This window comes from Protopterus annectens, chromosome 11.part0, assembly GCF_019279795.1.
Source record: "Protopterus annectens isolate FY-2018-M chromosome 11.part0, PAN1.0, whole genome shotgun sequence".
Lineage (NCBI taxonomy): Eukaryota > Metazoa > Chordata > Ceratodontiformes > Protopteridae > Protopterus > Protopterus annectens.
Window position 1 is genome coordinate 139,354,675 of NC_056745.1, and position 13,468 is coordinate 139,368,142.

Genomic DNA, 13,468 nt, shown 5'->3' on the forward strand with positions numbered 1-13,468 from the left:
AGTCTGTTCCGATAGGCCACCCGGGACAAGGTGCTAGGGACGCTGTCCCATCCAGCAAGAATGAAGGCGAGATAGACAACTTAACATATAGAAGTTATGTTCTTACCATAACGTTCCATGTTAGTTGTCTTCTCGCCTTCTTTCTTGCGTCCCACCCTCCTTCCCCCTAGCCTGGACAGACCTAGAGGAGTTTGATTGTGACCTCTCTTTCTACCACCTCTATTGTATATATGTATATGCTATACTATGCATATATTCTTTCATCAGGTTTCAGGTCACCTTCTTCCTTTCTTTTTATAGAGGTGGGTTTTCCCATTTCCAGTAGTTCTGGATTTATTATTGGCTGGGCCTAGCTTACAAACGAGATCTGAGGTAATACCGCCTAGCATTGTGGGATATAAGGGGAGCCTCGAGCCGGTGGAACCAACTCTCGAGCTTTTAGAGTGGCCGAGTCGGAGCCGAGGTCAGCTCCGAACCCATCCAGCAAGAAAGAAGGCGAGAAGAAGACAACTAACATGGAACGTTATGGTAAGAACATAACTTCTATTTTTTATATGTGTGTCTTTTTAAATACTATACTGCATGCTAAGTGATGTCAGCAGATTTTACTATATAAGGTGTGGTTATTTTCTGATTGAGTACACCTGATGAAGCATTGGTGAAAGCGCATGTGTCTCTTTGTAATAAACCAGTACTGCTACTGAAGAATTTTTCATTGCTTTTTTACCTTTTTCCTTGAACTGGAGCCATACCTCAGTCAGTGTTTCTGGATACTTATTCGTTGGTGTTACTGGGGTTCCTGTTTGGTGTGGATTTTTGCTTCTTGTTTTTTCACTTATTTTTTGTTGTTACTAGCATTGTCCTTTCAGGACTCCGCCTCCCTCCCCCTCTCTGCTGGCAGGAAAGCTCTGAACAGCTTTGCGCCTCTTTTAGTCAGCTTAGCTCAAGCTACTTGACAGTTTGGACACACGGAAAGTGCCCTGAATCTTTGGAAGCTGGCTGCCTGTTTTATCCTTGCCAGGATATAACCCAAATGGCTAAGACTACTGTAACAGTGATTATTTGAACGTCTACCATTACGGTAAGTTTTACTTACACAACTGTACTTTCTCCATTGGTTGTAGGGATTAAAGAAGAAGGGTTAAGTGGTGCGCATCAATCAATCTGTAAATAAAGGTTATTAAGTAAAGGCAATTCATATTTAGATGATCTCACTACAGGTAGTTTTTAGCAACAGTGCTGTATCAGAATGTAGAACTGCTGAGTAGGTCTCGCACTAGAGACTTAAGGCAGCTGCCATTACTACTAACAATTTATCTTGGCCAGTGCCCTAAGGCAGTTAGGGGAGGGCTGCTCCTACAGGATCAAGATTTGTGTTGAAGTAAGCAATAGGTCTAAAACCATCATTTCTACGTTGTGTTAATAAACCTAATGCTGCCTTATTTCTTTCACAACAAAACAGGAAAAAAAATTTTAGAATTCTCTGGCAACCCAAGTGCAGGAGGATTTGAAATTTGGGTTTTTAGTTGAACAAAAGCTTGTTCGTGGTGCTCTTGCCAGGGTAAAGGTTCAGGAGTATCTTTCTTTAATAGATCTAGTAAAAGTTTTACTACTTCTGCAAAATTAGAAATCCATTGTCAGCAGTAGCCTGTTAGTCCCACAAAAGCCCTTATCTGTTTTATTGTAAGTAGGACATGATGTTACAAGTATTTTACTTGAGGTTTCCACAACTGTAATTTGGTCCTTATTAACCTTAAATCCTAATTCTGCTAGCTTAGTTAAAAGAAAGATAATATCCTTCTTACAGTCGAGAAAAGATTCTTACAGTCAAGAAAAGATTTGGAAGCTAAGAAGAGTAAATCACCTACGTACTAAAGTAATGTAAAACTGCATGGAAATTCAGATTTGTATAGCTGTCTTTTCATCTCCCTAGAGAAAAGAATATGTGAAATGAAATAACCTTGTAGTAATCTAGCCCAAGTGTATTATTGTCCTCTATGTTAATGTAAACAGATACCAGCTTTCTTGGTGTATAGTAATAGAAAAGAAAGCTGAAGAAATATCTGTCACTGAGAAGGTGGTGAAAGTTGGCAGAATGAACCTTAGTATCAAAGTATCATAGCAGGGTTAGGGACTACAGGGAAAGTTGATATTTCTGCCACATTGCTCATAAATCTTGTTCAAATCTATAACTGTTTTTTTCCTGGCTTCTTGACTGGTAAGATGGTTGTTTTGCATGAGCTTCGAGTTGGGATTATTATGCCTTGTTGTAGTTGAGTAGAATGGCGAGGTTCGATTCCTTTCTCCGCTTCAGCCAACAGAGGATATTGGACTACCATAGGCAGGCATTTACAGGGTTTCAAATTATTTGCACAGGCTCCATGTTGTTTATGAGTCCTACCTCATTTTCATATGTAGTCCAAAGCTGTGGAGGTACTCGTTCTAATCCTTCCAAATCCGCAGTGTCTGGGATCAGATTTAATGTTAAAACAGCAAAAAGGGTGTCCTCTTGTATATAAATAATACAATCCTAAAGGTTCATTTGGGATATCTAGAAAAACACCATTTGGTATGTAGCAAGCAGTACATCTCATTTTACATAACAAATCTCTACCTAAAAATTTAAAGGGAAAGCATTTCCTATAATAAAAGCATATTCTGTTAAAGGAACGATTTTAATATGGATAATCTAATGGAACACTGGACACTTGTGCTCCACAGACTGATTTGGGGAAAGTGGGAGATTTTCAGCATTTGCTGAAGTAATCTTAGATCTGGTTGTTCCTGTTTCGACAAGAAAAGGAAGAGATGAATTATGCACTGTAACATTGTCAAAAGACATACTTGTCAAAAGACCTACTTGGTCAACTGGTATCAAAAGAAGTAGCTGTGGTTCGTATTCATGGCTATCCTAATAAGACTGCTGTCACGCCGGTGGCTGCTAAGCAGTATTTCACATGGGGGGGGGGGGGGTCCTTCCACTTGCTGTTCCATCTGGACATTTGGCATATTTGTTTATTGTACAGATATTAGGCATTCATTTTGTCAATGTTCTGACTGACAGCAACAATTAGTGAAACGTTGTTCACTTTGTGGTGGCATAGAAGGGTAATAATGTTGTTGCTATTGTCCTGGGGCTTGTGGTTGGAAGAATTTAAGTATACCTTTTCCTCCACGATTCCTTCTTTACCTGGCTCCATCCTCATAAGTCAGTCTCAAACTGTTAGAGCTAAATGTCTACTAATTTTTTTTCTTTTGCTTTTTTAATTCTCAGAGTATATTATCTGGTATGTATTGAGCTTGATGAACAATTGCATGGATAGTTAAACTGGCCAGCTTAAACAAACCTTTTTGATTTGTTCCTAGATTGGTGGTAATAATCCTTTTACAAAAGCAGCTGACAACCCACTGGCTGCCACCCTTTCCATGAGTTTTGAATGCCCAGAAGAAGCTTCAAACCCATCTGTCATATCAATAAATTCATTTTCTCTCTGCACAATAGCTTTGATTCTTGCCCAGTTAGGTGTTGGGGGCATGTTGTAGTAATAGCTTTTAATAAGTTATTCATAGCAGTAAGGGAACCCATCATCTGTGTGTTTTGCAGTACTGTTGCCTGTTTGACATTTTTCCCATATCTTTCTAAAAATATCAGGGGGTGTTAAGACTTTCAGATTTGCACTCAGGTTTTCAGTGGTTGGATTTTGTAACTGTACATGTCCTTCTAGTATTTTGGCATATTGAGTGTGCCTGAATTGGAGGGAAAGAATCTGCAGTAGTTTGAAAATCTGATGCAGTCCCTGGATGCACCTCTCTGATAGTTGGTTCAGCTTCACTATCTCAGGCAGCTGCAGGATTAGGTATCTCTCTTAATGGGTATATTTGTGCATGTGATGTCCCAGTATCAGAAGTAGAAGAAAGTCTGTTTCTTCTTCAGCATCTTGTTTAGAAGGGGTGGTCCACCAATATTCATCTCCATCACTAGCAATTGAAATCTGAGTCACAATTTCTTTGATCTTTTTCAGAGTTTTAGTTTTTGATGGAGTACTTTTGCTAGCAAATTGTTTTAATTTTCCTCCATGCTTTGTATTAAGCTCTGTGTTTATATTTTTGGTATAACTGTTTTCCTTTAACTATTCTTGCTGACATTTGGTCTGAAGGTGTTCTGTTTTGTCACTGTTGTCTTAGTCTTGAATTATAAGTTGACCCATGGGGATGAGCAGGAGTACTAGAAGTATCTTGTGTGTATCTGGGAAAGTAGTAAATGATTTGGCAAAGTATACCTCCTCCCACCCTCTTGGAGAGGGAGCACTGTCACCTTCACTTGAAGTCAAGTGATCGTAAGGTGGAGGTGGGGCAGGAGGAAGTGGAGGTCAGTCGTCATCTGATGATTCTGATTGTGCTACTGCTAATTTTTATAATTCCCTTAAAGCATATATATCCCAGGATCAGTGTTTTTCCTCTGCACGTTTTTGTAGTGAATGTACTGCTCTTCTTACTTGACTTTGAAATAAGCTCCAGTAAACAATTTCAGTGGAAGACTGAAACCACTTTCTCTTCTGTGATTTTGTTACAGTTATTCATAACATGCTATATAAAGACTGTTGTCCTGCCATCTTCCATAAATTGCCTTTATTTCTTTAGTTTCTTCATCCTACAGCCTTCAGTGTCAGGATAAGGGGCACTTACATTTTATCATCCTTACTTTGCATTACATTCCTTCCACTCATAGAACCTCTTTAACTCCAATTATTTCTACCTAGAGTACTTGTATACCTTGTCATTGTTTTCCACTGCAAAATTTAGCAATCTTTGGCTAAAGCACCTTAAGCGAAAAGCACTTTCATGTTTACTCTAGATGAACTTTTTCTTCTTGGACATTGTCTCACTTCTGTCATTAGTCCTGCTTAGTCCACAGTAGTATTTAAACCTCTGTTCATTAGTATTTCTGCAAAGACAAAGGCTTGCATCTTGACCTTAAGCTATTTTTATTTATTACGTTATTCCACCATGCCTTCTCTGGGACAAATCTCCAAATACCACCAGTGAATTTCACAACCTGTACTTTATGTCTTGCTTTACTATAATGCAAGATAGATAAGTCTTCCAAGTCATTCCTGTTATACCACCACATGCTTAATGTTTTTGGTGTTTGTCTCTTTTTTAGATTATTTAGTAGTATAGTAGACAGTCGATTATCCCAGTGTCGACCATCAGAAATGTCAGTTATCAGAACCAGCCTTCCAATATTTATATGTAAACATTATACGTATTTGCTAGAGCATGTTTTTTGAGCTTGTAGCCAACTTTTTTGTGAAAAATATTCTTTATTGTCCATTGAAATCACTGAATGGTTGAAAAGTGTATTCCTGCGGGCAGAAAAAAACAAGATTTTAGATGTTTTTTATCCGGTTCAATTATATGTTTGATTATCAGAACAATTTGATTATCCAAACTACCCTAGGTCTCCATTAGTTCGGGTAATCGACTCCCTGCTGTACTGTTTCTTGGGGTTTAGATGGTGCCCATACTCCGGCAGCCTGCATGCTTTAGCTGAATAATGTGATGTTCTTCATGTTTCACTGTTGCAGTCATTACATTTGGGTTATCTGCCTGCAGGTAGCCCTCAGCCAGCCTGAATATCAAAGTCTTGAATCCCTGTATCGGATGCTGTCTCTTCTTCCATGACGTCAGGGGTGTAAAACATGCAGCCCGACACCATTACATCAGTCTTTCTTGCCACGCGGTGCCCAAAGCAGAAGCAGTTCACAAGTGCCGGTCGGCCAACTCCTGAAATTTTCATTTTCGAGTTTCAGAACCTTAGTCTTCAAAAAAGCTAAGTACCCCATTGGGGATCCTTCTTCTTGCTCTAAACCGATGTCAGTAAAAGTTAACAATTGTATTACCTGTGGAAAGGAAATACCTCATAAAGATTTTCATTTGTACTGCATTCCTTGCTTAGGCCCAGACCACGACGTCCCTCACTGTCGGTTTTGTGCCTTATTCAACCCTCGAACTATTAGTCATCGGATTATTTTTGCAGCAAATTATTTTGGTACTCGATTTTACTATCCAGAAATGGCTTCGATAAGCCATCCAACTACCGACATCCAAAAAAACTAAAGATAAAGACAGAGACATAGGCATAGGTCCAAAGCTGCCGACGACGCTTCCGTTAAGCTAGTCGCCAGTTCGCCGGTACTCATTGAGGCACTTTCGCAGCCCCTGATACCCACTACTTCAGATTCGCAGGCCTCTACTGAGACCCATTCGGAGATGTCGCAAGATGCTTCTTCGAGTATGGAACCTGCGGATGTCTCTACCTTGGATGGGTCCGGAGCCGCTGTGCAGGCACCAGCTTCTGAGGGAGTATTCAGGCCTTCTGACTTGCATTTCAAACCTATGCCATCTTCTTCTTCAAGGCCTAAAACTCGACCAACCCCTAGAAAACCAACGTCCAAACCACATGGGCAGGTCCATATGCCTAAGAAACAAATGATTAGAATGGCTGAAGACCTTATTACTTTAATTAGGGGAAGCCAGCCTTCACCCTCTAAGAGACCTAGAACTAATTTTCCTTCTGATTATTCTGATCAGGATTCTGAAATTTCTGTTTCTTCTGATTATCAGGATTTGCCCTTATCTACCTATGAGGATTCTGATGCAGAGGATTCCATTCCCTCTGCCCCCCAGAAGATTTTTCTTTTGGTGAAACCTTGCACACTCTTAGGGAGCATTTCCGATGGGAAAGCCAGGATTACTCTGACTCCAAGAGGCTTAGGGAATTCTTAATCCTCCCCCAACACAGGCCTTTAGCTATACCTCCTGTCCTGGACATTGTAGATGATGCTTTCTTGGAATCTAGCCTGGTCCCAGACACTTTACCACCAGCTCCCAGGAAACTTGATAGGTATTATAGAGTACCTTACTCTCACAAGTTCCTCTTCAAGAATCCTACTGTGGACCCTGAGACCATTTTTCAAGGACCTAAAGGCATTAAGGCTACTACAGCCAAAACCCCTACCCCTCTGATAGGGATTCCAGGGCCTTGGACAGATGGGGTAAGAAGGTGTACACTTCTGCTACTTTAGCCATTAGGGCCTTAAACTTCCAGTTTCATATGTTAAAGTATCAGCAACATATTATGGGACTACTTAAACAGAAAATGATGATTCCTGACGGTACTGAACATAAAGAATTACAGGATTTAATGCATTCTGCTGAATAAGTTGGTAAACATACTTTGCAGTGTGGTTTTGACTCTTTAGAAGCATCTTGCAGGGCTGCTGTCACTGGGTCTGTTCTTAGAAGGCATGCTTGGCTTAAGGAGCAAAATTTACCAGATCATGTTAAAGCTAAATTACTGGATGCTCCCTTAAACCAAAACCGCCTGTTTGGCAACAAAGCAGAAGTAGTTCTTAAAAAGATGGAGGAAAAAGCTAAATCTATGCATACTGCAAAAGATTTCTGCAAGTACAGCCTTCCAGATTTAGTAGTCATTGGCCTTTTAAGAATTGGTCCTTTCTTGTCTCTTCCAAGACTTCTAAGTCCAAACCCAGGAGAGGCAGACCACCTAGGCTATAGTCTCAAGGTACTCACAGGTCTAAGCAGTGGGGGGCTCCCACTTCCAAAGCTGGAAGTAGTAAGATGCCCCTGTATGGAAAAATGTCACAATGACTTAACCTTAAGCCATCCAAGTCCTGCTCAACTACCTGCTCCTTTAGGACGAAAGCTCGCCCTGCATGCAAAAAACTGGGAACTCATTACCCAGGACAAATGGGTTTTAAATATTGTTTTCCAAGGATACAGATTCCACTTCCACACCTTACCAACCCCAAACGGTTGGCCACACCTACCCCCAAACCAGTGGGCAGAGGCCTTACAGCAAGTTCTCTCTCTCTTCTAAGTATCAGGGCTAATCAACCTATCCCAGCAGAAGAAGGGGGACAAGGTTTTTACTCAAGACTTTTCCTGGTACCCAGAAAAGACAGCTCCTGGCATCCTATCCTGGACCTCGCTACTCTAAACACCTTTTTGTTAATCCCAAAATTCAAAATGCTAACACTTCAGCAGCTGCTTCCTATGCTAGGCAAAGATGCCTGGTTGGCAACCTTAGACTTAAAGGAAGCTTACCTGCACATTCCAATAAGGGAATCTTGCAGGAAATACCTACGCTTCAGAGCAGGCTCCACGCACTATCAGTTCTCTGCACTTCCCTTTGGCTTATCTACTGCACCCAGGGTATTCACAAAGTGCCTAGCTACAGTCATTGCATTTTGCAGGTAAAGAAATATTCAAATATACCCATACCTGGATGATTGTCTAATTCAAGCAGAAAGCCAGGACATGCTTCTAACTCATCTGGCATTTGTAAAGAAACTTCTAACCTCACTGGGAACACCATAAATGAAAAGAAGTCTCATCTAGTACCCTGCCAACAAATTGTATTCCTGGGAGCAAGCTTGAACACAACTTCCCAGGTGGCTTACCTAACGCCAGAGAAACAAGTTTATTTGGCAGTCTACTTCAAACTACTGGCCACAACGACCCAGCTATCAGCAAGGAAAATCCTGCAAGCCCTGGGGTTCATGGCCTCTTGCATTCTACTTATTCCATATGCAAGACTACATATGAGGAAACTACAATGGTATGTAAAATGCCTATGGTGTCAACATTCTCAGGACCTGGAATCAATGATTACTATCATTCCTTGTATAAAGACAGAGTTCCTTTGGTGGGCAGAGGCCTTCCACCACAACAAGGGGCTCCCATTCACTCTTCTCCCTGCCGCCCAAACCCTAACAGACGCATCAGACTATGCATGTGGGGCTCACTTGGCAGGACAGTGCATTCTGGGCAAATGGAACCTGAGTCAGATGCACCTGCATATCAATCAAAAAGAAATGTTAAACCATGTTTATTTATTTTTATATACATGTGTTGAATGAATTTGCATTTATATTTTGTGAGCATACATTTTGTAAGCATATATTTGATATGCTTTGAATGTATTGCTTTAATAATGAGATTGTTTTTAATTGATTAATTGAAATGGTTTGGCACCTTTTCTTCTATAAAATGCCTTATTACATTTTGAAGTTGTATGGTCTGAGGAAGCCCTTTTTGGGTGAAAGCGCTTACCTATGTCGAATGTGGTGAATTAAAGATTTTACTGAGAGCTGTATGGATCGTTTATTTGTTGGACATTTGTGATTGTGAATACTACACTACTTCCAATGACTCCAGCCTTGGCCGTTCCGACACAAGGATGTTATGCTTCTCTAAAAAGAAATGTTAGCTGTACAGAATTCCCTGACAGCCTTCAAGGACCACATTCTTCCAGGACAATTATTGGTAAAGACAGACAACACCACGGTTATGTGGTACATAAAATAGTGGGGGAACCCATTCCTACCCTCTCTGCAGACTAGCCATGACTCTGTGGAACACAGCCTTAAGCTACCAAGTGCACCTGAAAGCTCAATTCCTGCCAGGCAAGCTAAATTCACTGGCAGACGACCTAAGCAGAAATCTCATGGACACACGAGTGGAAACTGGAACCAAGGATATTCAACCTTTTGGGAAACAAATGGGGGAATCCAGAGATAGACCTGTTTGCCTCCCCTCAGAACTACCAATTGGACAAATTCTGCACAAGGACTCCTCATAGCCAAGCTTGGAAGGTGGATGCCCTGTCCTTCACCTGGGAAATCCTCTCAGTTTATGCCTTTCCCCCTTGCCTCTCCTCTCGAAAGTTCTGCTAAAGATCAAACAGGACAAACCAACGACAATACTGACTGCACCAGACTGGCCACACCAGCACTGGTACCCCCTCCTGCTCAGTATGTCACTGCTGGAATCATGGCACCTGCCTCAGACCCCGTCCTTGCTGTCCCAGCAGGAGGGCCAGATTCTACACCCTCGGCTCCAAACCCTGAACCTTGCAGCCTAGCTAATTACTTGAGCTCTTCAATAGCATCCCTCAGTAAGCAGGTGCTAGATGTCATTCTGGAGGCAAGGAGGCCTAGTACTAGAAAATCCTGTGCTGAAAAGTGGAAAAGATACTGTTCTTGGAGCCAGACTCAGGGGATGGGCACAATGGTGCCCAGCTTACCACATATTCTTCAGTACTTAACAGAGATGCTCCATAAGGGCCCTTCCTTTTCGTCAATTAAAATTCATGCTTCTGCCATTTCAGCACACTAACCAACACACAACACCCCCTGCTAAAGCAATTCCTTAGAGGGGCCAAAAATTTAAGACCACCCAGGAGAGCCCCTACTCCTGCCTGGGACCTCAACTTTGTATTGGAAAAGCTCACTCTAACTCCTTTTGAGCCAGCTGCAACTGCAGAGTTGAAATTCCTGTCTTGGAAATCAGCCTTCCTTCTAGCCATAACTTCAGCAAGAAGAGTGCCTGAATTACAGGCCCTCATGGCAGTGGAGCCCTTCATCATATTCCATGCAGACAGGGTGTCCCTCAGGACCAATCCTTCCTTCATGCCCAAGGTGGTGTCTAGTGTGGCCCTCAGTCAGTCCATTCATTTGCCTACTTTTTTCCCAAATCCACAAAACAAAGGGGAACGAATACTGCACTCTTTGGACGTGCACAGACAACTTAGATTTTATGTGGACAGGACTAAGCCTCTCAGAAAATCAGAACAGCTGCTAGTTGGATTTGCTGCAGGGGCAGAGGGGAAGGCCATTTCAAAGCAAACCATTTCTAAGTGGATAGCCCAGCACATTCATTTCTGCTATAAGCACAATGGAAAACCTACCTGCAGGGGATAAGATCACATTCCACCAGGGCTGCATCTACCTCTCCAGCCTTTCTCAGAGGTGTCCCTACCAGGGACATCCTAGAAGCTGCTACCTGGAGCTCTGTACATACCTTCACCAAGCATTACCACTTGCCTATTTTTTTTAAATCCAGAGCTGGTTTTGCCACTGCAGGCTTGCAGGGCTTAATACCTGGTCCTAATGCTCTCTGACTTCCTCCGCCCTTCCTTAGCTTTGGGAATCTACCCAAATGTAATGACTGCAACAGTGAAACATGAAGGACATAGTACAGTTGTGTACACTTACCATAAATGTAGATGTTCGAGTGTATTCATTGTTGCATTCCTGGTTACCCTCCCTCCAGCCCCCTGACTTATCTTGGCTATATTTTTATTCTTGTCTAGTGCATTTCTGCTTTCTGGTGTATTTGCTTTTTGTTGGAGGTGTAACCTAACATGTAATTGCTTCCCATTATGGGGGCACCTGACATCTGGGGCAAGAAAAACTAATGTAATGGCATCGGCTGCATGTTTTATACCCCTGACGACCTGACTTCATGGAAGAAGAGACGGCATCGGATGCAGGGATCCATGACTTTGATATTCAGTCCGGCTGAGGGCTACCTGCAGGCAGATAACCCAAATGTAATGACTGCAGCAGTGAATACATCTGAACATCTGCATTTATGGTAAATGCACACAACTGTACTTTTGTTGTGTCTGACAGAGGCTGCTCACGGGCATTCCTGCACTTCTGTTCAGGGAAGGGGAACAGCAAATTGACTGTGTCTTTCTTCTCACTTAGGCTAGTTCATCGGTGATAGGAGCTTATTCCTATATCCAAGTTTCCAGTGTAGAAATATAGCTTGATTTTGTACCAGCAGGCCGACCTTTCCACTACGCATATTTGTCACTTTTTATACTTTTTTATTATTATAATAGACTGCCCATACATGTCAAGCAGAGCGCCTCATTGGCCCGCTTCAAAAGGAACCTTGATGATTGGATGGGAGATAGGAAATTCTCCCCGGGGATCATGTCAGTCGCCCTGGTAGACAGGGGCCCAGAGAAGTAAATATTGTGGGAAGAAATATCCAGGGAATTGTTATGGCTAGGCTTGCATAGGCCTTAGGGCCGATAGCCTAGTACCAACCTATGAACCTATTATGAACTCATTGCTGTATCCTAGTTCTCTAAGATACATACTGCATTTGGTTTTGACACTGTCACGGTATTTTACAAGAGAACTCAGTTACAAATCTTATAAGTATATAAAAAGTTTTGATGGATAGTATGTGATTTTGTGACAGAAAACAGAAATGCACTTCCTGTACCTTTAAAGGCTAGGTGACATGCCTGTTTTTTGTAGTACGTTTTGTTTCGGTTGTAAATATGTTTTAAATATTATCAACCTTGTGATATATTTATTTATATTTTTTCTTGTAGATTGCAGTAGTGCGGAGATGAAAGAGTATGAAATTTGCATTGTTCAAGGTAATTCTTTCATTATGTGCTTTTTAATATAGTTGCTGATAACTGATACTACTGATAAATAGTTACAGTGACAATGGATCATAACATGTTGGTATCTAATTTACCTTCTTATCCCCTGCAGCCCGATACTGCAAATAGTTTGCTTTTTTTTCCCTTGCGTAAGTAGACCAATGCAAGATCACACTGGAGTGCACTGATGTAGGTATGCACTTAGTTTTCTTTTATACACCACAGTAATGCTTCACTTCTTTATACCAATTCAGGTGTTACACATCTACTGCTCACTTGAAGTAATTATTGAATGTGCAACAAATTATATTTTCAGTGGCTTTTGTTTTTGCTCATCAAAAGCCTCATTATTTTACTTATAAGGATTCCTGAAGTTGAAATATGTTAATAAATATGATTATGTAGACAAATTGGCTGTAAAGATTGTGATTCAAAATGTTTTTTTCTGTTTTTGGACTTGTCATGACATTAGAGCTTGAAAATACTACAGAAAATTCAAGCAAACAAAATCTGCAGACAAAAGACAGCGACTTTATTTCTCCCTGACAAAAGACAGGTCTTTGGTGAAAAATCAATAAGTGATAAGTTCAGCTTGAGAAACAAACAAACAAATAAAGTACCAAACAAATAAATAACATTAAAACGTGTAATACAGAAAAGGGTAAGCAGAATTCATAAAGAAAAAAATATCTTGTCACTCATGGATTTTGAAACTTCAATTTTAGCACAGTCTTCTTTAGTGAGTGATATACCCATTTCTCCAGTTCCCTTTGACATACAAAAATGTTTTTTTTTTTGTGACAGGCAAATGTCAGCTGACATTGGTACCAGAACTGAAGTAGAAACAGGTACATTTAGTGGTACTGACCAAGGTACAGAGGTTGGTCATCCCCTGAGATTGCCTAACTGGTTCTGAAATCTAACCACAAGTTTCCAGAGAGGAATTTCAGAAGCCTTAGCCACAGATTTCAGAGAGGGAAAAACCTGAAGTGTAACAACCACTTAAGGCCACTGCCTTTCAAGCTGTGTCTTGGTAGTACTCCCGTCTTCTGAAAGCAGACCAAAGAAAACTTACGGAAGAGATATTTTCCACATTTGTGGACGTTTTTGACATCTGCTGTGGTACCATATGGAACCAGTATAGGTTTGAGGTAAATCTTGAGTAGTCATCAGTTGCTATAGATTCAAGTT

At 41.1% G+C, this 13,468-nt stretch overlaps 1 protein-coding gene across 1 annotated transcript in view; it reads left to right on the forward strand.

The window, feature by feature from the left end:
* The window catches only part of IL17RA (interleukin 17 receptor A), a 786,505-nt gene that overhangs the window by 422,665 nt on the left and 350,372 nt on the right, over positions 1 to 13,468 (forward strand). Inside the window, exon 7 of the mRNA XM_044087525.1 lies at positions 12,221 to 12,268. Coding sequence (XP_043943460.1) covers positions 12,221 to 12,268 — 48 coding nt within the window. The remainder of the gene's footprint in view (positions 1 to 12,220; positions 12,269 to 13,468) is intronic.